General features: G+C 35.5%; 1 protein-coding gene across 2 annotated transcripts in view; it reads left to right on the forward strand.

Moving 5' to 3' along the window:
* Positions 1 to 25,022, forward strand: part of USP33 (ubiquitin specific peptidase 33) — a 71,732-nt gene that overhangs the window by 35,743 nt on the left and 10,967 nt on the right. The window contains exons 4-21 of one of the 2 annotated variants that reach the window (XM_081226586.1): positions 180 to 242; positions 1,377 to 1,529; positions 4,207 to 4,309; positions 5,057 to 5,126; positions 6,860 to 6,973; positions 9,262 to 9,340; positions 10,475 to 10,886; positions 12,928 to 13,068; positions 14,368 to 14,483; positions 15,642 to 15,814; positions 15,915 to 16,009; positions 16,983 to 17,016; positions 18,877 to 18,922; positions 19,367 to 19,547; positions 19,949 to 20,075; positions 21,230 to 21,399; positions 22,523 to 22,604; positions 23,248 to 23,356. In XM_081226586.1, coding sequence (XP_081082712.1) covers positions 180 to 242; positions 1,377 to 1,529; positions 4,207 to 4,309; positions 5,057 to 5,126; positions 6,860 to 6,973; positions 9,262 to 9,340; positions 10,475 to 10,886; positions 12,928 to 13,068; positions 14,368 to 14,483; positions 15,642 to 15,814; positions 15,915 to 16,009; positions 16,983 to 17,016; positions 18,877 to 18,922; positions 19,367 to 19,547; positions 19,949 to 20,075; positions 21,230 to 21,399; positions 22,523 to 22,604; positions 23,248 to 23,356 — 2,268 coding nt within the window. The remainder of the gene's footprint in view (positions 1 to 179; positions 243 to 1,376; positions 1,530 to 4,206; positions 4,310 to 5,056; positions 5,127 to 6,859; positions 6,974 to 9,261; positions 9,341 to 10,474; positions 10,887 to 12,927; positions 13,069 to 14,367; positions 14,484 to 15,641; positions 15,815 to 15,914; positions 16,010 to 16,982; positions 17,017 to 18,876; positions 18,923 to 19,366; positions 19,548 to 19,948; positions 20,076 to 21,229; positions 21,400 to 22,522; positions 22,605 to 23,247; positions 23,357 to 25,022) is intronic. The other variant, XM_081226587.1, reaches the window with a different exon arrangement.

Below are 25,022 nucleotides of genomic sequence, written 5' to 3' on the forward strand. Positions count from 1 at the left end.
CCGGTTATATTCTTTTGTGCCTAGTACCTTTTGGTTAAAATAACTGACTTGGGAAGTCATTTAATCTTTCCGTTAAACCATGTGATCAGAACTTCATTGTAAATGTAATTGTAATGCTATTATTTTAAACTTACATGTTATAAAATACCTAATTTTCCTTTTTATATAATTATTTATAGAACAGATGTTCATATGTTGGCTGTGGTGAATCACAAGTAGATCATAGCACCATACATTCTCAGGTATGTATGTAGAAAAATTTCGTGCAAGATGTTTTTTAAAGAGAGCCTGAAGGAAAGGGAAAGCAAATACAGCATTAAGTTGTAATTCAAAATTTTGTCCATTTTTCTTTTTTTTTTTAATAAGCGAGTTAAATCTTAGCTTATAAAATGGTGGGGAGGGGAATTGCTAAGATCAATATTAGAAAGAGGTTGTAATTAAGAGAGTAGTGATTTAAGAAACGTACCTCCAGATGTATGGAGGTGGTAGCTGAAGATATTAGTAGGATATGTAAGTTGAAGTCAAGAATAGAAGCCTAGGCTATGCCAGGGCCTGACTGACTTCAGGTCTCAACTCATATACCTTTTTCTCTACATCCTCCTTACTGGAGTCCCGTTTCTACGTCACCCTGGTTGTTTGGTGCTTGTGTGTAATTCTGGCATGCTTCTTTTACAGATTAGATAGAGCTCCCATTCTAAACTATACATTTTCTTGAGAATGAAGTGTCTTGTTCATATTTATCTCTACAGCATTAACTGTTCTCAACCAGTTCCTCAAGAGAATTAATTAAGGCTCTCAGGCATCATGGTACCTAGTTAATTTACTTCTCTTTGGTGCACCTAGAATGGTGGTACTATGTACCATTCTTGGGAGAATTGAGAAAATAGTTACTCAGATCATTGTCTATAGGGCATTATCCTCTTGCAAAACTCTAGTTGAGAAGGGCTGGAGTTTCATATATCCAAGATCATATTCACTTTCGCTTGAGCTGTTTTGTGCTTTGATTCATGTCATTTATATTCTTTTGCCATTCTGATCTCCTGGAACAGTTAACTGTGCTATTGTCAATTTTCTTGTATTATAATTACTTGCTAACTGAAAAGCATAGTCTTACAATAACTCTTGTGTTTACCTTTATAATGAATAGTGGTGAAAAATGACAATAGAATAACTTTTGGAGTAGGCTTAGATATTGTTACTATTCACTATGCATTAGCAATTTATCTAAAAAATGGTTTTTTGGTGCTCCAGTTTAAATTTTCTCTTTTGAGTATACTGTTATTCATCAAAGGCCAGCAGTTTATCTTCTATGATCTCTGAAAGGTTTTCAGCTATAATTTTGGTTCCTCTTCTCTCTCTCACATGAAATTATACAGGAGACAAAGCATTATTTAACTGTGAACCTTACCACTCTTCGAGTATGGTGTTATGCTTGCAGCAAAGAAGTATTTTTGGATAGAAAATTAGGAACTCAGCCTTCATTACCTCATGTAAAACCACTTCACCAAACACAAGAAAATAGTGTCCAGGTAATAATCTAAATCTGTGTAATTAAAATATCAAATATTTTCAGGTAATAATTTCAGAATTTGTCATGTAGCTGAAATCTAAGAGCCCTACTTCACTTGTATTTTAAAAAATTTCCATAATGTGCCTTTTTTCCTCAAATGAAACACCGAAGCTGGCCTTTGTTCTTTTGTAGAGTGATGGATTAGAGTGAAATTGAAGCCCACACCTGTCTGAAGATGGAAAAGCACCTGATGTGTTTTAAAAACTTAAAAAAACAGCTGGTTTAAATAGTGTTTCTTTTTCTAGTCAGTCTGATTCTAGGAGAGGTGATGGGCCTTCTTTGATAGGCCCTAATTCAGCTCTCTTTTCCTCATTTCCCTCCCTGCTTCACTCCCATGTATATTACTGTAAACATTTTACTAATTTATTGAAAACCAGATAGAATACATTAAAGCTTAACATCAGTGTTTGGTTACAAAAGATGGGTAAGCTTGCAAAGATTGGTCACTTAATATTGAGACTTTCCTAGTCATATAAAAAAATAGGAAAGGGAGGGATTTCCCTGCCCTCCAGTGGGTAAGACTCCACGCTTCCACTTCAGGGCGCACGGGTTCGATCCCTAGTTGGGGAACTAAGATCCCACCTGCCACACGGCATGGCCAAAAAAAAAAAAAGAAAGAAAAAATAGGAAAAGGAATGAAAAAAATAAGAATAGTTGACGTCCTATCATCATTTGGTCTGTATGGTTTAATTAACACATCAGTGAGTTTTTTCCTTCTGTGTTATAGAAATCACATTGTATTTCTATAATTGTGTTCTTTGATACCAGTTCTTAAGATTTTTTGTGTTGTATCTTTGTATCACATTCTGATGGTAGATATTTGTGAGAGTAAATTTGCTTGCCTCACACATTATATAACTTAAAGTGACTAGATTTTAGACAAGGTATACTTGTTGCATTTCTAGTTTCATAGTTGAATAACTCTAGTTCATAAGTTACCATCATTACTGTTTCTCCTACTGATACCTATTTATCATTCAAAAACGTGTTTTTTGGTTTTCTTTGAATGCCATGGTAGTTTGAAAATAAGTTTGCCTGAACCCTCTAACACTATTAACAAAAATGTGGTAATTAAAAGTTTAATCACATGAGGAACTGATAACAATTTATAATAATCTAAAGAATAAGTACAGATAGTTCACAAAGAAGAAATACAAATTAGGGCTTCCCTGGTGGCGCAGAGGTTGAGAGTCCGCCTGCCGATGCAGGGGATGCAGGTTCGTGCCCCGGTCCGGGAAGATCCCACATGCCGCGGAGCGGCTGGGCCCATGAGCCATGGCCACTGAGCCTGCGCGCCCGGAGCCTGTGCTCCGAGAGAGGCCACAACAGTGAGAGGCCCGCGTACCGCAAAAAAAAAAAAGAGAAAAAGAAAGAAATACAAATTAAAACACATTGAGAAAATAATCATCAGTGACTAAAGAAAAGTAAGTTAAAACAGCTATCTGCCATTTCTGCCCAAATAGATTATGATTGCAAACTCTTAGTGAATGCTGAATCTGGTTGAATAAGTATACTGATACTTTTCTGATAGCTTGTAAATAATTTTCTGGTGAGTTATATTTATAACACATAAAAGGCATGAATTTAATTTCATACAACTTCCTGATGATCCCATTGTTGAAGAAATTACTCAGAAGAAAAAAAAAGTTATTTGTACAGATTTTTTTAGCAGTATAAAATTTACAGGCTGTTTGAACCCAGTTCATCAGAACATTAATTATAGAATAACAGTATTGGAAACCATTCAAATGTCATTAAGATTTTTCAAACAATTTTGTAGGAGGTAAGATTTTGAATGATTTTTTTTTTTTGCGGTACGCGGGCCTCTCACTATTGTGGCCTCTCCCGTTGCGGAGCACAGGCTCCGGACGCGCAGGCTCAGTGGCCATGGCTCACGGGCCCAGCCGCTCCGTGGCAGCATGTGGGATCCTCCCGGACCGGGGCACGAACCCGTGTCCCCTGCATTGGTAGGCGGACTCTCAACCACTGTGCCACCAGGGAAGCCCTGAATGATTTTTTTTAAAGCTGCTCTACTTCTCTGTATTTCAATACACCAAAGTGAGAATGTGGGGCCTACCCAAATATCTAGTATCTACAGATTCCAGGAAGGTAAAGTAAATGTATAAAGTGGGTGGGTATAAGTACATATATGCATGCCTTGAAGAAGAGAAATAAGCTGTAATAAGTTGGAGAACCAGAGCATGTGCCAAGTACATTCTGCTGTTGAGTTTCCTCCTCCCACTGATGGTTGCTAAATGGGTTCGGTGTACTTTGATCTTCTGCTATTAGAAGAGAACTTGCAGAATTTGATTTTTATGTGAGCTCACCCAATTTTTAAAATATTAGCTCAAAGTTTTGCTTTTGTTTCAGTTTTTGTCCTTTTTTTTAAAACACTGTGGACTAACATTTGACCAAGTCACCAGTTGCAACCTCTTGAGTTAATCCAATTCTCAGGAATTAATATTGGAATTTTAAAAAATATTTAAAACTATTTCATACGCATAAAAGGATGCAAAATAACTTTAGTAACAAGTATCAGGAGAGATTGTAGAAGTCTAGAGATAAGCTGCGAACAAATTAAAAAAAAATTTTGACCTAAGGATTTGTTCAAGCCTGCTATCTTTTCTGTTATCAAGGATTTTAAAATACCCAGTAACACAACATTAAAAACTCCTCTGGTTGCTGTATTTGATGATCTGGACATAGAAGTGGAAGAAGAAGATGAACTTAAGGCAAGAGGTAAAATAATTCTCCTGTATAACACTCCTTTGTATGCTACTGTCCATTTCTTTAGGAAATTGTATCATGTGAAAATTTCAAAATCTAGAGATGATCAGAAGATAATTACAAAAAAAAATTCTAGGAATCAGATTATTGGTTATGCTTATGCTTTTTAAAAAAAATTATCAGTTTACATAATCAGGGTACATTTTTAAGTTCTAACTTTTTTTGGTTTATTTATTGTATTATGCATAACTTGAAAATACCAAGGAAATATCCTTTTGTTTTTAATGATGCATGAGTGGAAGTAATGTTAATTGGCAGTATTTGATTGTAAGAAATCAATAAAGTAATTGTATTTAAAAAAAAATTCTGAAATTTGACCTAGTAAAATTGTATCTGTGAAAAAGCAAACTGACAACTTTGATGCTTCGTTTCTCTGGCATCACTTTACTAAAGCCCACAGTTGTTAGTATAAACTATCTGTATAGTTTAGTACAGACTTTTCTGTTTTATAGTTGATGTAAGGGAATCTTAACCCTTTAAGGATATATTTAAATAATTTTCTGAATATTAACACTTTGGTGTAAGTCTGACCTCTTTGAGTTATTCAAGTTGCTGTTTGTATTCCTATAATGTATTTTGTATTTCCTTAACATAGCTCGGGAACCGTAATAATTACCTAGTTACATATTCAGCGAACACTCATAAAATTGAGTCATTGCATTATTGAATGATGACATAACTTATAATTTTTCCTAATAGGTCTTACAGGTTTGAAAAATATTGGAAATACTTGTTATATGAATGCTGCTTTGCAGGCTCTTTCCAATTGGTAAGTAGAGAAATTAATTTTGTTAGTATAGTTTTTTTTTGTTTTTGTTTTTTTTGCGGTACGCGGGCCTCTCACCGTTGTGGCCTCTCCCGTTGCGGAGCACAGGCTCCAGATGCACAGGCTCAGCGGCCATGGCTCACGGGCCCAGCCGCTCCACGGCATGTGGGATCTTCCCAGACTGGGGCATGAACCCGTGTCCCCTGCCTCGGCAGGCGGACTCTCAACCACTGTGCCACCAGGGAAGCCCAGTATAGTTTTTTAAAGTTACTCTTGGAGGACTTCCCTGTTGGTGCAGTGGTTAGGAATCCACCTGCCAAGGCAGGGGACACGGGTTTGATCCCTGGTCTGGGAAGATCCCACATGCCATGGAGCAACTAAGCCCGTGCGCCACAACTACTGAGCCTGTGTACCACAACTACTGAGCCTGTGCTCCAGAGCCCATGAGCCACAACTACTGAGCCTGCGCATGTGCCGCAGCTACTGAAGCCTGCGAGGCTAGAGCCTGTGCTCCGCAACAAGGGAAGCCACCTCAGTGAGAAGCCCGCACACTGCAACGAAGAGTAGCCCCACTCACTGCAACGAGAGAAAGCCCGTGCACAGCAACAAAGACCCAGTGCAGCCAAAAATAAATAAATAAAATAAAATTATATAAAAAAAAATAATAGAGTTACTCTTGGAGCAGAAAACCGTGCTGCTGTAGTACACTCAGAAAAAAGGAGTGAGAAGAGAAAAGAAAAATATACATTAATAGTAATATGGGGAAAAGGTGACAATTATATTCAATTCCCCTAGCCAACAGGATCCCATTAAATCCTTGCTGTACCTCTTCCCTCACCCCTCTCAACACATAGTGCTGCCTCCCCACCTTTTCTGAAATGCCCCCACTTAAAAAATTATCTGGATTAACTAAAGCCTAAATGTGTAAATATTCCTGAAAAAGTTATTTCCTCTTTCTTGCTGAGTAACTCTTAAGGTAGAGTAGGCAAGAAACTGAGTTGGGACATAATCCATTGTTGTCCCAATGGGGTTGCTTTGACCGTGCCTATAGTTTCCTAAGACTGCTGGTCCTGGCTCAGACCCTAGGTGGTTGTATGTCTTTGAGGAAGTTATTTGTTTTTACATCTAGAAAATGAGGAGCTTGAACTAATTAATTCCTCAAATCACTTTTAGTTCAGAGGTCCTAGGAAAATATTTTATATTTTTCTGTAGGTGGAAAGTCTCTAATAAAGCAATTAGGTTTTTTTTTCTTAATTATAGTCCTGTAAAGTAGGTAGGTGCAGTATGGAATGTTCTGCAGATGATCACCCAGGGAAGAGATGAAAAGTCATAGGATCAAGTCCTGAGGAACCCTGATAGTTAGATACCTGGTAAGAGCAGAAAAAACAATAAAGAGGGAAAAGAGTTACCAGAGAGGTCAAGAAGAAAAGTAAAAAAGTGCATTACATTGGTTAAGAGAAGGGGGTAAACCACCTGTGACAAATGCTGCTACGGGGGAAATGAAAGGTGTTTACTGGATTTGGCAGCACTGAGGACTCTGATGTGGTGGGTCAAATCTGATTTGATGGGTCGAGCAAGATAATGAAGGAAAGAATGTGAAGCTGTAAAAGGGAGCAAAGAAGTGACAGATACAGGGCTCTATGTGCTGTCAATTCATTGAATGACTAGAAGTCAATGAGTATTAAGCTGTGACTGCACTCTAACTTTTTTTTTTTAACATCTTTTTTTTAAACTAGCCCACCTTTGACACAATTTTTTCTTCATTGTGGAGGACTAGCCCGAACAGATAAGAAACCAGCTATTTGTAAAAGTTATCTCAAACTGATGACAGAGCTGTGGCATAAAAGCAGGTATGTACTTAATATGTTTATTTTCATTATTATATTTTTAAATGAACATCATAAATATTAAACATTTGCAGGTGCATTTATAGAGCTATAAAAAGTAGACAAATTTGAGACATTCAGTTTGGGGCATGTTATATTTGAAAATGAACATCCAAATGAAATACCTGGACTGGAGATAAAATGTTGAACTGTTAAAGCTGCTGTTACTGACACTTTTGATTTTTAATTCAGGAGTAGGCATTCTCACAATGCTAAAATCAGACCATAGAGGCATATATGAATGTTTATTTTTCTGCCTATGTTTATTTGCTCTAAGTGTAGCATTAGAAAAATAATTGTTTGCTGTAATATTTTGTATTAGAACTATTCAGAAAGTTGCATTTAATGGTTCCTAAGAACTGCCCAGCCTTTCTCCTAAGAAAACAATCACCAAAGCTTTCATGTTCTTATATTCCTAAGTGCTTCAGTTTTCTTTGAGATATTTGACTCCCTACTAAAGAGTACCTCTTGAGTTAAAAATTTGTTATTACTGTCATTTCAGTATGCTAGGAAAAGATTGTTTCAATGAATTATTTTGGAATGTGAAGGTATATGTCATTCACATTTCTAATATTCAAGAGACAGAATTCTCTCTTGTCATTTATCCCTATTGAGTATTACCCGTTGCTGCCAAGGGTTCTAATGTTTCTAAGTTCCTTACTGCATAGCTAGAACTAATCCTTAACTGCTATGTTTAAGCTTCTTTGCCCTAAAACTATAAACTTAATATTCTTGGAAGTTTACTAAACTTCAGAAGTGTTATAGTACAGAATTTTAAGTGATTAAATCTTGCATCTGGTTTACTTTTCATTTTTGTTTGCATGAGTATTTGATGGCTGGTTTAAAATTTTTATTTAGATAGTGTACTAGATATACTTATCCCAAGAATTTTAAGTAATTAAAATATTATTTTAAGTAATTAGAAGTATTTTTTGAAAAATCATATAGTAGAGCATAATCATTTCATTAGGGAGGAGAACAATAAATTACATAGCTTAAATATCAAAAATAAGCTATTTTGATGAACCTGTGAAGCATAATACTGGGCACTTTTTGTTTGTTTTTGTTTTTTTTCTCTTTTTTTTCTCACTGTGTTTTCTTTTTTAAACGAAGGGGCAGTCTTTTAATCTTTTTTTTAAAATTCATCAATTTTATTTTGGCTATGTTGGGTCTTCATTGCTGTGCACGAGCTTTCTCTAGTTGTGGTGAGCAGGGGCTACTCTTCGTTGTGGTGCGCGGGCTTCTCATTGTGGTGGCTCCTCTTGTTGCGGAGCACAGGCTCTAGGCGCGCGGGGCTCAGTAGTTGTGGCTCGTGGGCTCTAGAGCACAGGCTCAGTAGTTGTGGCACACGGCTTAGTTGCTCCATGGCATGTGGGATCTTCCTGGACCAGGGCTCAAACCCATGTCCCCTGCATTGACAGGCAGATTCTTAACCACTGCGCCACCAGGGAAGTCCCTGTATATATATATATTTTTTTTTAATTTTAAAATTTTATTTTATTTATTTTTTTATACAGCAGGTTCTTATTACTTATCTATTTTATACATATTAGTGTATATATGTCAACCCCAATCTCCCAATTCGTCCCACCACCACCACACACGCCCTCTTTTTTTAAAAAATATTTATTTATTTTATTTGTTTATTTGGCTGTGCCGGGTCTTAGTTGCAGCATGTGGGATCTAGTTCTCTGACCAGGGATCAAACCTGGGCCCCTTGCATTGGGAGTGTGGAGTCTCAGCCACTGAACCACCAGGGAAGTCCCAGTACTGGGCAATTTTGAATGATTTTTTGAAACACAAATACTTTTCAGTTTAACTCTTTGAATTTTTGATTGTTTGTTTCTTTTTTAAAAAAATATTTATTTATTTATTTTTGGCTATGTCAGGTCTTTATTGCCCACACGGGTTCTCTCTAGTTGTGGCACGCAGGCTCCAGAGTGTGCGGGCTCAGTAGTTGTACCACACAGGCTCTTTAGTTGTGTTGCATGGGCTCCAGAGCACTTGGACTCTGTAGTTGCGGCATGCAGGCTCTTTAGTTGTGGCACGTGGGCTCCTTAGTTTTGGAGCGCGGACTTAGTTGCCCCGGGGCATGTGGGATCTTAGTTCCCTGACCAGGGATTAAACCCGTGTCCCCTGTGTTGGAAAGTGGATTCTCAACCACTGGACCATCAGGGAAGTCCCTGATTGCTCATTTCTAAAATAAAAACTAAAAATCACAGATTTCTTCCTAAAAATGTTTTCTTCCTCAGGCCAGGATTTGTTGTGCCTACTAATCTGTTTCAAGGAATTAAAACTGTAAATCCAACATTTCGGGGGTATTCTCAGCAGGTACGTCTTTATTGCTTTTTATTCATAATATTAATCTTTAATACATTTGCAAAATGCTATTATGTATGCATTATGCTATTATATACTCATTTGCAATTCTAAGAATAATAACCCCATATCATATTTTTGGCTTACATTTTTCCACATTTCTCTTAATTTCATATTTTTCTAGAAATTTTAAATTTTGGGGTGTTTAAATATGTCAGTATATTCTAGCGCTTTTAGCTTTGAAAAGTTCCACATGCAGAGAGAGATTTTACCTGTATTTTCTGTATTTTATGATTTAATTAAAAAAATTCTTTAGACATGTGTCATTTATTTCACATTACAACATAATCCAAATTTAATTTTTCGCAAACAGCTAACAAATTTTACGAAACTACAGATTTAAGAATTTTCTTATCTGGTTTTAAAAGTTTCTTCTTTATTAATTTGTTAATATATAATAAGGTCTGTTTCTGGGCTTTCTAATCTGTTTCATTGACTTGTAATTTTTTGGATTGATACCAATGGCAGTTTCAATTATTGTACTTTATATAATGTTTTTCATGTTAATACCTGGTCCTCACATGTGTTTCTTTTTCAAAACAATACCTGTTCTCTGTTAACTTTTTCTGTTGCAAATTCCTGGATCACAGAGACTTGGTAGACATAAGTTGGGGCCTACGAATTTGTATTTTCAATAAACATTCTAGGTTGATCAAGGATTTTTGAGATACAGTGCAAAATTAGATAAAGCTTTAGTTTTAAGCCAAACTTATACTTGAATTCAGGATATCTCTCTGAATTCTTATTGTCAGATGAGGCAAATCCTTACTCAAGTTCTCTAAAATAGCAGCAGTACTAAAGCTGACCTCCAGATCATCTTCAGTTTTTTGTTGCTGTTGTTATTGTTTTTTTTAGTTTTAATTGAAATACATGTTCAGTTTTTTAATTCCTTTTGTTTTATTTACATAACTTTTTAGAACTTAGTGCTTCCTATCCCTCCAATGCCTTTTGTCTACAAAGTTGTATTTCCTTAGTATAATGCTACACATTTAGAAATCAGTTGCTAACAACATTTTGTATATTTTCTCATTTCTACATACATGTATTTTTAATGAAATGGTAATATCTATGTTGCTTATATATTAGGATGCTCAAGAATTCCTTCGATGTTTAATGGATCTGCTTCATGAAGAACTGAAAGAACAGGTCATGGAAGTAGAAGAGGATCCTCAAACTCTAATGACTGAGGAGACCATAGAGGAAGACAAGAGCCAATCAGATGCAGATTTTCAGTCTTGTGAATCTTGTAGCAGCAGTGATAAAGCCGAAAATGAAAATGCGTCTAGAAGCTTTTCTGAAGATAATAATGAAACAACAATGTTAATTCAGGATGATGAAAATAATTCAGAAATGTCAAAAGATTGGCAAAAAGAGAAGATGTGCAATAAGATTAATAAAGCGAATTCTGAAGGAGAATTAGATAGAGACTCTGTGTCTGAAACAGTTGACTTGAACAATCAGGAGACTGTCAAAGTGCAAATACACAGCAGAGCTTCAGGTGACAATTTTTATAATTTGCAAATGATAGTGTTTCATTTTTAGACAAAGGGTGCAAGATGTGTTTATATTTAAGATGATATTTGTAATTTTACCATCTTCTGATTTGGGGGAGAGCGGAATTAGTCTGACATGTGACTTTAGAACACATTTCTAATTTACATGTTAATGTTCACAGTTTATATTTAGCATAATAAAAATGAAATAGAATAATTAATAGCTTTAGCTTGATATTTTGTGTGTAGTATATGACATTATAGTTCAACCATACTAATTGAAAGAAAGAGGGTATTAAATAGATGTTACTTTTGGGCTTTCTAACTAGTAGAGTTTAGTACTATTTGCATGTGAGTGTTAAGTTAATGTCATTTAAAGCAGATTCGGTTGAGATCTGCAAAATAGCAAAATAATCCAAATTGTAGACTGTTAGATTTAGATTGCTGTCATTGGAGTCATATCAGCTACGAAATACTTGGTGTATGTTTGGCATAGGAATTTAATTAACTATAATGAACCCTGTTACGATAGATTATACCGTAGTACATGTCATTGTTCCTTTGGGAAAGAGCAAGTGGCCAAATGAAAGATAGTTGAGCTAGGTTGCTTTGCATTTTACATTTATTTCTTCTAGGGTTAACTTGTGTTAGCTTAATGTGGTATTTAATTCTCCAAAGCACATAAAATTAAACCATCAGAGGTTCAGATTCTCTGATCTTAAAGTAAGTGGCAGACAAGGAACATAAAAAATTTATCTTTTGTAATTACTGAAGAGTAGGAACTACTAAACAATTTACTTACGTTTTTGAACCCCACATTTTTTCTGGAGGAGAAGGATATTTCCTTAACCACAGGAATACTTGTGGTTCACCCATGTGCAGTGCATAAATGCCTTCTAGTCAGGAAAACGTGTTAGGCTCCTTGATTATACTGATGTCATGTTTAGAAGTTTAAATGTGGTTAGAAGTTGTTTAGTCAATAGATATGTGAAATTTCAGTATTGAAAGACTTAGCCATCTGCTATCTAGCCTTTCCTCATCAAAAGCCTGATTAAGCCTGATTACTTGACATACTGGTTCTTTATTGTTCCATAGCGAGTTTATTCTTACAATTAGTAACTAATTGATGACCTGGATCAGGGATCTGAGCTTTTACATTTTCTGATTGAGAAATGTGACACGCAAAACCTAAAATATTTACTATCTGGTCTTTTACAGGAAACATTTGCCAATCCCTGACCTAGATGATAATTAACTTTATTCCCTTCTGAAAGGCTAGAGCAAGTCTCCTCCTCTTTCTTCCCCCAATATTATGCAGTCTGCTTTTAGTCATGGTTGGGATAATGAGAAATGCCTCTGTGAAAGTAATAAAAGTCATTTACTTTGCATTATCTGGAAAAATCCCTGAAATCATTCTGTTTCAGGGTCTGTTATGTACAATTCTCTTTTCTTCACTCAAATACTTTTTGAGCAGTCTCTTGCCCTGGAATATATGTTATGTACTAGGAATCCAACAGCAAATCAAGATAGCTCTCATAGAGCTTATATTTTCTTGATTCATAATTTAATTCCAAAAAAGGTGTTTTTTTCTGACAGAGGGTTTTATTTCCTTTTATAACAGTAAAATAATTTATAATTACTTTATGCCTAAATTTCTTGTTAGATTTTGCTTACTATGCCAGTTTGGGAGGATAATCTCTTTTTCTCCCATATAGTTTTAAAGCTTTCTAAAAAACTGCCCTAAATTGCTTTTGGTTTTTAAATACTAAGTTAGGACAAATATGATCCTCTTTGGCTTTATATTTCCACACTTATATTTGCACACTTTCTGGATTGCCTACAGCAGTAATGTGTTATAAACGTTAATTAGATTCCTAGGGGGAAAATCACTTGTTAGTTTGCTTAGCAAGCCTAATGTCTATCAGGTATTTCACCTGACATTTATTAATGTGAATTGTGTTCAAAATCTCAGATGAAGAAAGCTTTATTTGACAGGTGGAATAATTTTACTATTTAAGGTAATAATACAAATTTTAAATATTACAGAATATATTACTGATGTCCATTCGAATGAACTGTCTACATCACAGACCCTCCCGTCAAGTGAAGGTGTTAACCCACGTTTATCAGCAAGCCCTCCGAAATCAGGCAGTTTGTGGCCAGGATTGGCACCCACACACAAAAAAGGTAGAAGCTTCAATTATTCAGGTTCCTTTGCTTTGATAGTTTAAAGTGTTAATTATGAAATATTATTCAAGCTTTTTAAATTGACAGCATAGTTTTACACAACCATGATTTAAAATTTTTCTGTGTGTGTGGCACAAATTTACATACAACAGAATTCACTCTTTTGGTGTAGGGGTCTGAGTTTCAACACGTGCATAGATTGTTACCATCACCACAAACAGAATATAGAACAGCTCCAGTACCCCCAAAGAATTCCCTTATACTACCAGACCATCCCACTACTCCTCCCAAAGCCCCAGCCCTGTGAATCTGTTCTCTATTCCTATTGTTTTTCCTTTTGAAGAATGTCATATAAATAGAATCATACAGACATAGTCTTTTGAAACAGGCTGCTTTCACTTAGCATAATGAATTTGAGATACAGTCACGTCGCAGGTCTGAATAGTTCTTTTTTATTACTGAGTAGTATTTCATTGTGTGACTGTACTACTGTTTATTCACTCACTGACAAATACTTGAATTTGTTTCCAGTTTTTGGCAATTATGAATAATGTTGCTATAAACATTTATGTACTGGTTTCTGTATGAACATAAATTTTCATTTGTTTAGGTTAAACACCTGGATGTGGGGTTATTGGGTTTTATGTTAGTTTTATGCTTAATGTTGTATGAAATTGTTTTTCAGAGTGGCCGTATCATTTTGCTTTCCTACCAGCTATGTATGAGAGTTCCAGTATTAGAAAATGTAAAACTGTAAAACTCTTATAAGAGTTTTCATGACCTTGTGTTAGAATTCTTTAAAGACATCAAAGACATCAAAAGCATGGTCCGTAAAAGAAAAAAATTAAAATCTTTCTTGGCAAAAGACTCTGTTAAGAGAATGAAAAGATAAGATTGGAAGAAAATATTTGCAAATCGCATAGCTGACAAAGGACTTGTATCTAAAATATATAAAGAACTCTCAAAGCTTAATAGAATCCTTTCTTCAAATAAAGCCTTACTTGGGAGCAAAAGCAAATAAGTAAAAGCAAAACTATTCTGGTTGAAGTCAAGATGGGAAGCTGAATACTTTCTATTTCATCGTAGTTTCTCTTTGAGGGTTTTGTGTGTGTGTGTGTGTGTGTGTGTGTGTGTGTGTGTGTGTGTGTGTGTGTGTTTTCCTTAGGTAATGCTTTTGAATGGTATTTTGACAACTTTCTTCAGCATAGTAATTTTGCTGTTAAAAGATTTCAGAAAAAAATGCTAAAGGAACTACTTTGATTTCTAAAAAAAATTTCTATACTTGTTTTTCAATCCTAGCTCAGTCTGCATCATCTCCAAAGAGAAAAAAACAGCACAAGAAATACCGAAGTGTTATTTCAGACATATTTGATGGAACAATCATTAGTTCAGTGCAGTGTCTGACTTGTGATAGGGTGAGTATGAAAGAATTATAATACACAGGAAATTTCTGTCAAATGCTCTTTTTAAAAAAAACCTGACAAAATGGTGTGAAAGTTTAATTTCTTTTCCTTGTTGTTGATGATTATACATGTATTTCTTGTGTTTCCAGAAGTATAAATTGATTCTAGGAGTAGAACTTGTTTGTTGGAAGCAATAGTAACATACTGATTTAAGGATGGGTCTTGACCTGTCACTGGACAGGCATGCATTTAGCAGGAAGAATTAACTCAGTTCTTCGTCTCTGGTCACATACAAAGGAGAGATGCTGCTCAGCAACGAGAATTTGTAACACATGCATATTCTCCCAAGGCTGATGAAATTAGTAGGAAACTGTTGTTATTCACAGGCACAAGGCTATGTATGTATCTTCTCCACTTGGTTGTATGGCTTGTAAATATTTTCCCATGTTAAGTTTGGATTCAGATAATAAAAGTAGTATCAGGTTCATAAACAAGAGCATGAATTAAAATCATCATGAGATTTTTAATAATACCTCTAAATTCCTGAGTTTCCTAGAGGTTTTCTTAAGAACAGTTTTACTTCAGTGCAGTGATGAATATAATTAAGATGAATGTAAAATGAACTATCTCAAAAAAAAAACAAAACCCCAAAGTAAGTTTTCAGTTATTGTGTTAGAATTAAGTCAAATCTAAGGGTTTTCAATAGGGTTATCTTAATGTAGGCTATTTTGGTACCAGATATTTAAATGGAATTATCCTGAAATGTTTTCAGCTGTTTAGGTTTCGCATCTTGTTTTTTAAGCTACATTTAAAAACTATCACTAGAGGTCATTTTCAAAAATAAATGCAGTAGTGCTTAACAGTTTGGAACTCAGGCTACAGTGGCTGTGTGTGAGATACTCCTCTTTACTGCAATGTCCTTTACTAATGGGGATGTTAGTAGTTACCTCATAAGGTTTATGTGAAGATTAAATTTAGAACAGCACCTGGTACAAAGCAATTTTGCTTTCGTTATTACTATTTTAGCTTTGTTATTACTATATAAAAAGCAGTTTGTTTTTTTGTTTTTTCTTATTATAATTTGCTTTGATCTTTGCCATCTAAAATCAATCCTCAAATGTTTGTGCTGGATTATTTTCATCCCATTCTTAAAACACAAAACAATTTTAGGTGTCTGTAACCCTCGAGACCTTTCAAGATCTGTCCTTGCCGATTCCTGGCAAGGAAGACCTTGCTAAGCTGCATTCATCAAGTCATCCAACATCTATAGTCAAAGCAGGATCATGTGGCGAAGCATATGCTCCACAAGGGTGGATAGCTTTTTTCATGGAATATGTGAAGAGGTATGTATGTGTTTTCTTTGTATTAGTTGATTGTTAAAACTGCTGTTTCTGCTGTACTGGCAGAACATTTCCTTTCTTTTTTCTATCAATAATGTTTCAGGTTTGTTGTCTCATGTGTCCCTAGCTGGTTTTGGGGTCCAATAGTAACCTTGCAAGATTGTCTTGCTGCCTTCTTCGCCAGAGATGAACTAAAAGGTAAGAAATACGAAATAGTTTTCATCTATGGCTAAACTGTTGTGAGTGATCTAAAATACTAGTGGGACTAAATATAGAATGTATTCATAAAAGCTGAGTTTTTTTTTTAATTTATTTTTGGCTGTGTTGAGTCTTCCTTGCTGTGCGCGGGCTTTCTCTAGTTGCGTCGGGCGGGGACTGCTCTTCTTTGCAGTGTGCGGGCTTCTCACTGCGGTGTCTTCTCTTGTTGCGGAGCACGGGCTCTATGCACGCGAGCTTCAGTAGTTGTGGCTTGCAGGCTCTAGAGTGCATGCAGGCTCAGTAGTTGTGGCGCACGGGTTTAGCTGCTCTGCGGCATGTGGGATCTTCCCAGACCAGGGCTCGAACCAGTGTCCTCTGCATTGACGGGCGGATTCTTAACCACAGCGCCACCAGGGAAGCCCAAAGCTGAGTTTTGAGGCAGCTCAAACAGTACTTGCCCATATTGCCACAGTGCCAGTATCTACCATGACAACATAAACACTATAAATAATATCCTGAAATAATTGATACAGATTCCTATAGTACTAGACAGTATGATATTTGAAGTGTCTAAAATCTTCTCTGGGATTGAAAAAAGAGAAAATTCAACCAAAATGTAAAAAACTTACTTGTATATCTGGATTAGTCTGAATTTCTCTGTAGTATTTAAGATCCAAGCCTTCACTATTTTTGTGTGTCCAGCCCCTTGCTTGGACATATAATAAGCAGTCAGTAAATTTTGTTGAGTGAATAAGTGTACAGGATGTTATTTGAGATATGCCTTCAAGGTTGAAAAAAGAGCAGGTAAAGGGTGTTGTAGGCGTGGTAAATGTGCTGACTCGAGCAGAGACTAAAAAATGTGAGCCTTGTGTTACTGTTCTATGGGTTCAGCATTACAAGCTCAAAGAATTGCAGAAAAGAAAATAACTTGCTTTTAGTTTGAGAGGAATGACCAGATCTGTTTTGTTTTCAGGTGACAATATGTACAGTTGTGAAAAATGCAAAAAGTAAGTGTCATTGGCAATGCTTTCAATTGCATGTTTTGTATTTTAAATGGTATTTTTCTTGGTAATTTGAATTGGGCATGTAGGGTTAATTTTCCGTTCTATTTAGAAAAATATAAAGGCCAGTAAGCTTTGTCCTAATAAAAAATGACTGGTTGTTCTGTAAAACAAATCTGAGGTTAAAAATTTAACAAATTTAATAGGCTTAGCTAAGATATGACAGTGTATTTTAAGATATAAAGTAAGTATGTAATTTTGCATAAAACATTTTCCAAATATGTTGTAAATATATACTAGGATATATAACATACATTTTTATTACATAGGTTAATTCTGTCATCATAAATAACGCAATATTCTTTTCTGATTTACCACCTTAACAGGCTAGATTTAGGAAGTGAAAGTGACTATAAAGGTACATAGTTTCAAGTTTATGTAAAATTCAGAAAGGTTATACCATGTCTAATGTTACCTGCTGTATGAGGGCCGAATAAAAAAGACATGATTTTTTATGATTTTATTTCTTTATATCTACTACTAGCTGCCTTTTTCTATCTTGTAATAAGTTTAGGCTTTTAAGGCTTCTTGTTGATGAGTTAGAAAAGAAAAGTAAATGGAGAATTGAAAGCAAATATGTCTGAGGTAGAGGGAACTGGAAAATTTTTCTGAATCTCTCTGATAGAAAAATAATGGCCTCCGAATAAGATCTATTAATAGAGTCTTCATAATACAAACTTCTGGCTTTTGTCAAAAACGCAGGGAAATGTTGATCTGCAGCTGTTGGTCTTCTTCATCACAAAAAGGAATAGTGTATTGTTAGGTCAATAAGGAAGAAAAGCTGCCTTGTACTTTCTGGAAAAAAACACACCTCTAATGAATTGGAAAGTATTTATTATCAGTTTGTCCTTGAAGCCACAGCTGATAGCTGAAGACGGAGTTGGCCCAGAGGGGGAATCTTTCTTGGAAAAACCGTGCCAACTAGGGAAAAGATAATAGTGAAGATGGAAAAGAACTTGCATCTACCCCAGAATCCAAAGTAGAGATCTGTCAAGTATAAATTAATATTGATTATTGGTAATTCCCTGGCAGTCCAGTGGTTAGGACTCTGCGCTCTCACTGCCAAGGGCCCGGGTTCGATCGCTGGTTGGGGAACTAAGATCTTACAAGCCGCGTGGTGTGGCTGGAAAAAAAAATTTTTTTTGATTATTAATAATAACCACTCTATTTTAAGTTATTTGTTTTCACATTTAGGAATAAAGGTTGTAATATATTGACCTGACCAACCAATTCTATGAAATTGGAATTTTATTTTACCCAGTTTTACATGATATCTGAATGTTATAAAGGCATAGCCAGGGGCTTCCCTGGTGGCGCAGTGGTTGAGAGTCCGCCTGCCGATGCAGGGGACACGGGTTCGTGCCCCGGTCTGGGAAGATCCCACATGCCGCGGAGCGGCTGGGCCCGTGAGCCATGGCCGCTGGGCCTGTGCGTCCGGAGCCTGTGCTCCGCAACGGGAGAGGCCACAACAGTGAGAGGCCCACATACCGCAAAAAAAAAAAAAAAAAAAAAAAAAAGGCATAGCCAGGCCATAGATAGTAGAAGATTTTCATCAAAGAATTATACAACTCTAAATTTTTATTACTGATGTCTTAATTAATAATTTTTTACAATAAGCGGTTCCAGTGTTTTATTAGTATTTTTTTAATTGGTAGCGTATAATTCGGTAGTAAGCATTTTTAGTCTGATACCTTTATTTCTGCATTTTCTAAAAGATTTTGCTGTATATTTGAAAATACTAAAGGTTTTGTAGATTTGTATGGGAAACAGGTTTATTAAAATTGGTTTTCTCTTTTCACCCCTTAGATTGAGGAATGGAGTAAAGTTTTGTAAAGTACAAAAGTTTCCTGAGGTATGGGCTTTATCACAATTTAATTTATTTTATGTGATAGGTAAGGCATTAATATAACATGGTGTAGTAAATTCTTTAGCTTTGGTTGAAGAATGGAATGGTTCTATTGACCAGTGGCTGTGTATACCCTATTAAGATTATCCATTTTTAAAATACTGAGTTGCATACCAAGTAAGTGCCCTTAGCAGTAAAACTGTGTTGAACACAGTTTAATCAGATACTGTAGGGTCTTGCAGGTATAAAGTGTAAAATTGGAGAAGCCAGTAGCTATGAACTTAGGAAGTACCATGTTTCATCATTTCCACATTTTAACATCTCTGGAATCAGGTTATCAGAATTGCAGGATAATGTTTAATCTTGACAATATGTATATTTAATAGACTCTTTTATGTAGCATATGAAACAGTAGAATTTTAAATAATCCTATGTTTCTCTTTTAAAAAGATTTTGTGCATCCATCTTAAAAGATTCAGACATGAACTGATGTTTTCCACCAAAATCAGTACCCATGTTTCATTTCCACTGGAAGGCCTGGATCTTCAGCCATTTCTTGCTAAAGATAGTCCAGCTCAAATTGTTACCTATGATCTTCTGTCAGTCATTTGTCACCATGGAACTGCAAGTAGTAAGTATCCAAGTTTAACATATGTTTTTAGATTTAAAAAAAAAGAAACATCTGAATTGATCTCTTAAACAAGACCTGATTGAACAAAAGAAAAAAATATAAAAGTAGATTTTTATAATTATTTTATTTTGGTTATTAAAAATATGTCAGAAATTTTAGGAAATTGAATAATTTTACTCTGAAGTTTAAAATACTGGAAATTATGTTTTATGTAAAGCTAAATAATAAGGACTTTAACATGATTGTTTTTACACTGGGTTTTTAAGATTACGTTCTCTGTCCTGATTTTCATTTCCTCAAGTGGTGGTGGTAAGGGTACCTACTGGAAAAGAATACGAAGATAGTTCTTGCTATATCTTTTTATTACTGAAATTATTTAAATTTTTTCTGCTTAAATTCAGGTGGACACTATATTGCCTACTGCCGAAACAATTTAAATAATCTCTGGTATGAATTTGATGACCAAAGTGTCACTGAAGTTTCAGAATCTACTGTACAAAATGCAGAAGCTTATGTTCTCTTCTACAGGTGAGGAAATAACTCTCCTGGATAGGCTGTTTTGACAAATATGACAGAACATCTCATGTTGAGGTTAACAGTGACTTCTAAGGCTTTCAAAGTAGATTTCTGAGTAAAGATTAGAAATTGTTTTACTCTCATTTCATTATGTGAGTAAAAGTGAAAGGTTGCATGCAGAATGATCTTTTGTTAAGAGAATGTTAAGTCATTTAGTTGAAGGGCAAAGGAATATATTTTGTTTTAGAAAGACTGGTTTTAATTTTAAAAATTAGGCACTGACAGTAGGAATTAAGAACCATATTTTCTCCTAACATAGCTAATAAAAGAGGTATTGGACTTCCCTGATGGTCCAGTGGTTAAGACTCCGCGCTTCCAATGCAGGGGGCATGGGTTCAATCCCTGGTTGGGGAAGTTCTGCATGCCACGCAGCATGGCCAAAATAAAAATTTTTAAAAAAAGGAGGTATTAATATAAAAATAAATCCTTGGTACCTTTTAGTATCTTCTAAAAGATTGTAATAACTACTAAAATGGGAAAGCAAATTAACTGTTTAGATCTTATTAACAATCATTTGAATGTCTGTTCTCTAGCAATAATGTGGATACTAGTAGTTAAGATATAGTATCACCCCTAGAGTGTGTAATGTAGTGGGGGCAGGGTGGAACAAAGTATATTTCTCATGAATAATTTTCAAGACCTAACAAGATTCACAGTTCAGTCCACCCTCCATATCCATTGGTTCCACATCCGAGGATTCAACCAACGGCATATTGAAAATATTGGGGGGAAAACGATTCCAGAAAGTTCCAAAAAGCAAAACTTAAAATTGCACACCAGTACTATCTACATACCACTTATGCTGTATTTACCAGTGTTTGTATAGCATTTACATTTTTTAGGTATTATAAGTAATCTAGAGATGATTTAAAGTATATGAGAGGCTGTGCATAGGTTATATGCAAATGCTACACCATTTTATATAGGGACTTAAGCATCCACAGATTTTGGTATTTGCAAGGGTCCTGGAACCAATCCCCCACGGATATAGAGGGATGACTGTGTAAATGTGTGTGCTAAGTCTAATAAGTGAGCGGAAAAGTCCACTTACTAATCTAATGGAGTAAAATGCATATTGAATTTAATGAATCACTGTCCCTTAATAGGAAGAGCAGTGAAGAAGCACAAAAAGAGAGGCGGAGGATATCAAATTTGTTGAACATAATGGAACCAAGTCTCCTTCAGTTTTATATTTCTCGACAGTGGCTAAATAAATTTAAGACCTTTGCTGAACCTGGCCCTATTTCAAATAATGATTTTCTCTGTATTCATGGAGGTAAGAAACTCTGTAATGGAAAGTAGTGGTAGGGATTTGCTGTTAAATAATTTACAAATAAGGAAAGAGCCAAGAATTTTCCTCTTCCATTTATTTTCCATTTCCCCATCTACATTCCAACTTAAATGTGTTTATTTTGCTATGGTTTCAGAAATTAGCTTTTTCTTCTAATTATAGGCAATCTGTAGCCTTTTCATAGAACAGATATTTACTGAGTACCTGTTCCAAACCCTGTGCTAGAGCCTGAAAATACCAGAAACACTATTTCTATTTGCATAGCTTTAATTTCATAGTAAAGACAGATGCATAAACAGGTAATTATGGTGCAGTGAACACTTCTATTGCCCATCATTTTTCTCAGCTGAGAGACATGCAGCTCCACCTGTATCCGTGGCTCTTACCCCTTTTGTCTAAATGAATAGCTGACTCTTTTCCTAACTATGAAAATGTACTCGGAGCTTAACAAAAAAAACCTCATGCAGTTTTTTGCTAAATGTAATTTATGCCTTTGTGACTGACTGTGTTAGTGCGTGTTCCCATGACAACCTTAGTGTGACACCTTAATTAAATTTCATGGTTGAAGACTTGATATTCTCATTAATTAATTATTTTTGTGGTGAAACCACAAGAGATAGTAGAAATGTCCTGTATTGGATTTAGAAATCTAAACCTTGAAAATATTTCTGTATGTGAATTTTTCTCTTATTATTTCCCTACTTGAGCTACTAACTTAAGTCTCTTCTGGTTCCAAATCTCCCTATAATCCTTTTATGGCATTTGTCTGTGCCTGCCTTTTATTATGGTTATTCATATCAATTCTTCATTTCTACTGCTAGCTCATAAACTCCATGAAGGAAAGATTGTCTCTGATTTATCTCTGGCTTGCCCCAATACACAGTCAAGGCTTAGTGAAGATTTATGTAAGTTAAGGACTTGAACATCTTGGTTAACTTATTTTTCTCTATTTCAAGAAATATGTTCATCTTTAGGAACATATACTTAATTTTTAACCTTTTGGGGAGAGTTTTTAAGAATAATGATTGGAAAAAATGCCAGTGATTAATCAGTTAAAAGTAATATAAAGGAATTTAAGAATGAGACAGATCCATTTAAACTTTTTTAGGTGTTCCTCCACGAAAAGCTAGTTATATTGAAGACCTGGTATTGATGCTGCCTCAGAACATTTGGGATAACCTATATAGCAGGTTTGTTTTTTAAATCAGACAATATGGTATTATGGAAATCAGGTTGTGAAATTCATTAAAAGGAGATTGGATTATTTTGTATATGCTCCCTGTGCTGTATGTTGCTTATGTGGAATATTCCCTTCTTCATTTATTCACTCTGAAGTGTGAGTAGAGAGACTTTTGTGGCTAGTGTGGCCCTAGTCTAGATAACTAATTCTAAGTTTTATGTTCTGATAATCTGTATCTCTAAAAGTATGCCGTGATATTTTTCTTAAATATTTTTTCTTAAATATTGACAATAATTCATCCTATGAATTCTTACTTAGTGGCCAGGGGAAGCCTTCGTCTAATTAAAACTTGATTAAAACTGTGGCTGTGTATAACTTAAGATTTATATGTTGTATGCTAACTTTTGACAGCCACTTCTTTTACTTTATGTTGTTGCAACAAACATATTTTGTAACAAAAGTAGCTGTAAGGGAAAGTTGAAATACAGATGAATCAGTAAGTCAATAAACTGATAAAATCAGCGACCCTGAAAAACATAAAATCAGGTCCTTACGATAATTTGGTTTTTCCATTTTACTAAAACTTGGACACATTTCCTAGAACATCAGCTTACTTCCAGATTATCATACTTATTAAATTCTTCACGCATTAGGTATGGAGGAGGACCAGCCGTCAACCATCTGTACATTTGTCACACTTGCCAGATTGAGGTGGAGAAAATTGAAAAAAGAAGAAAAATTGAATTGGAAATTTTTATTCGGGTAAAAAAATGATGCTTTTCAAATTATAAAAATGATCTAGAATAAAGATAAAGAACTGACAATTAGAGGAACGATGTTAGGGAAATGATTGGATGAAAGAGTTGTAATACATTTTAAGTCTCATGGGCTCATAACAGTGAGAGACCCCAGTCAGGTGACTATAGTTCTAGTGAGTTAAGTTCTTCTTTTGGGGGTTTTTGTTTTCATGGATTGGTAATAAATTGGTAATAAATTTTGTTTTATGTATTGGCACTGGCAAGAAATCTCCTTATTGAAATGGTAAATTATAAGTTTCCTTAAGTTAGTGGTTTTTCTGAAAGCATCTACTCAGATTGCATTCTTTACTTCCACCCCTTTGTGAAATATAATATTGTTTTGGGGGACTCTCTATACTTATACCTAGTTCCCACAAAGTGAGTATGTTATGAGGCATTTCTTGATTGCAAGCAACAGAAAGTCTGATCACAGAATCAATAGGAAGAGCTGAATAACCAGGTTTTATGGACAAAGACTAGTATAGTTCCATTTGTCCAGGTAGCAAGAAATAAGTTTCTTCAAAGTGCTGCTGTCAGTAATACAGCTCCAACCATTTATTTATTATTCGATTCCTAGTAGAGAATACTACTAGAGTTTGAGTCACCTGAGAGGCATGTTCATTGATATTTCTATTGAAATTATATTGGTGGAGGGATAATTCTATAAGGGAAGATTGAGATTCTTTTAGTAAAAGAAGGGGAGAAGTTAATTGAGCAGATATTATAGATGAACAGTACATTCCATGTTGTGGCCACAGGCTTCTTTTCATAGATATAGGGGTGTTTTGTGTGTGTGTGTGTGTGTGCCTTTGCGTAAAGTAAAGAAATTTTCACATACACAGGAAGATATTACAGGTGTGGATTGATTTTTTGTGCTTGAGCCTCCTTTGCTTTCTAAATATAAGGAGGCAAATTTTAGTTGAATATTAAAAGTAGTTCATTCCACGAATGCTTAAATAAATGGCTAATGACTATATCCGTTAGGGTTTTTTAAAAAAATATTTATTTATTAATTTGGCTGTACCGGCTCTTAGTTGCGGCACACAGGACCTTCATTGCTGCGTGCAGGATCTTTAGCTGCGGCATACGAGCTCTTAGTTGTGGCATGCATGTGGGATCTAGTTCCCTGACCAGGGATTGAACCCGGCCCCGCTGCATTGGGAGCATGGCGTCTTAACCACTGGACCACCAGGGAAGTCCCATACGTTAGGATTTGATCAACAGAAGCCATTCTAAGTATTTTGAGTAGAATAGGAATACAGGCAATGAAAGAGTTAAATAACTACTAAAAAGACTGGGTAGTGAAGATCAAGAAGACCATAGCTGACTTTCAGGAAATCTGGAAGGCTGCCATACTGGAGGTAGGAGTGGGCACAGCGGGTCAAGTGGGGTCTCAGAGCCCAGACAAGGTAAAGAAAGCTTCTGTGTAGTGGTGTGGGCCTGGTCAAGGATGTTGGAGCCCGGGCAACGTAGCAGTGGATGCCTGTGTTGGCTGGAGATTGCTGTGTGAGGCGGCACAGCTTAGTGGTGGTGGTAAAACTGAGGGATTGATTCCATGTGTAGGATTGATCAGATAATATGAGTGTAATGAGAGCCAGATTTCTTATTTGTCAGATAAGGGAGTTACAGAT

The sequence above is a fragment of the Mesoplodon bidens genome (genome assembly GCF_964165515.1).
Source record: "Mesoplodon bidens genome assembly, chromosome: 2".
In the NCBI taxonomy this organism is placed as follows: domain Eukaryota; kingdom Metazoa; phylum Chordata; class Mammalia; order Artiodactyla; family Ziphiidae; genus Mesoplodon; species Mesoplodon bidens.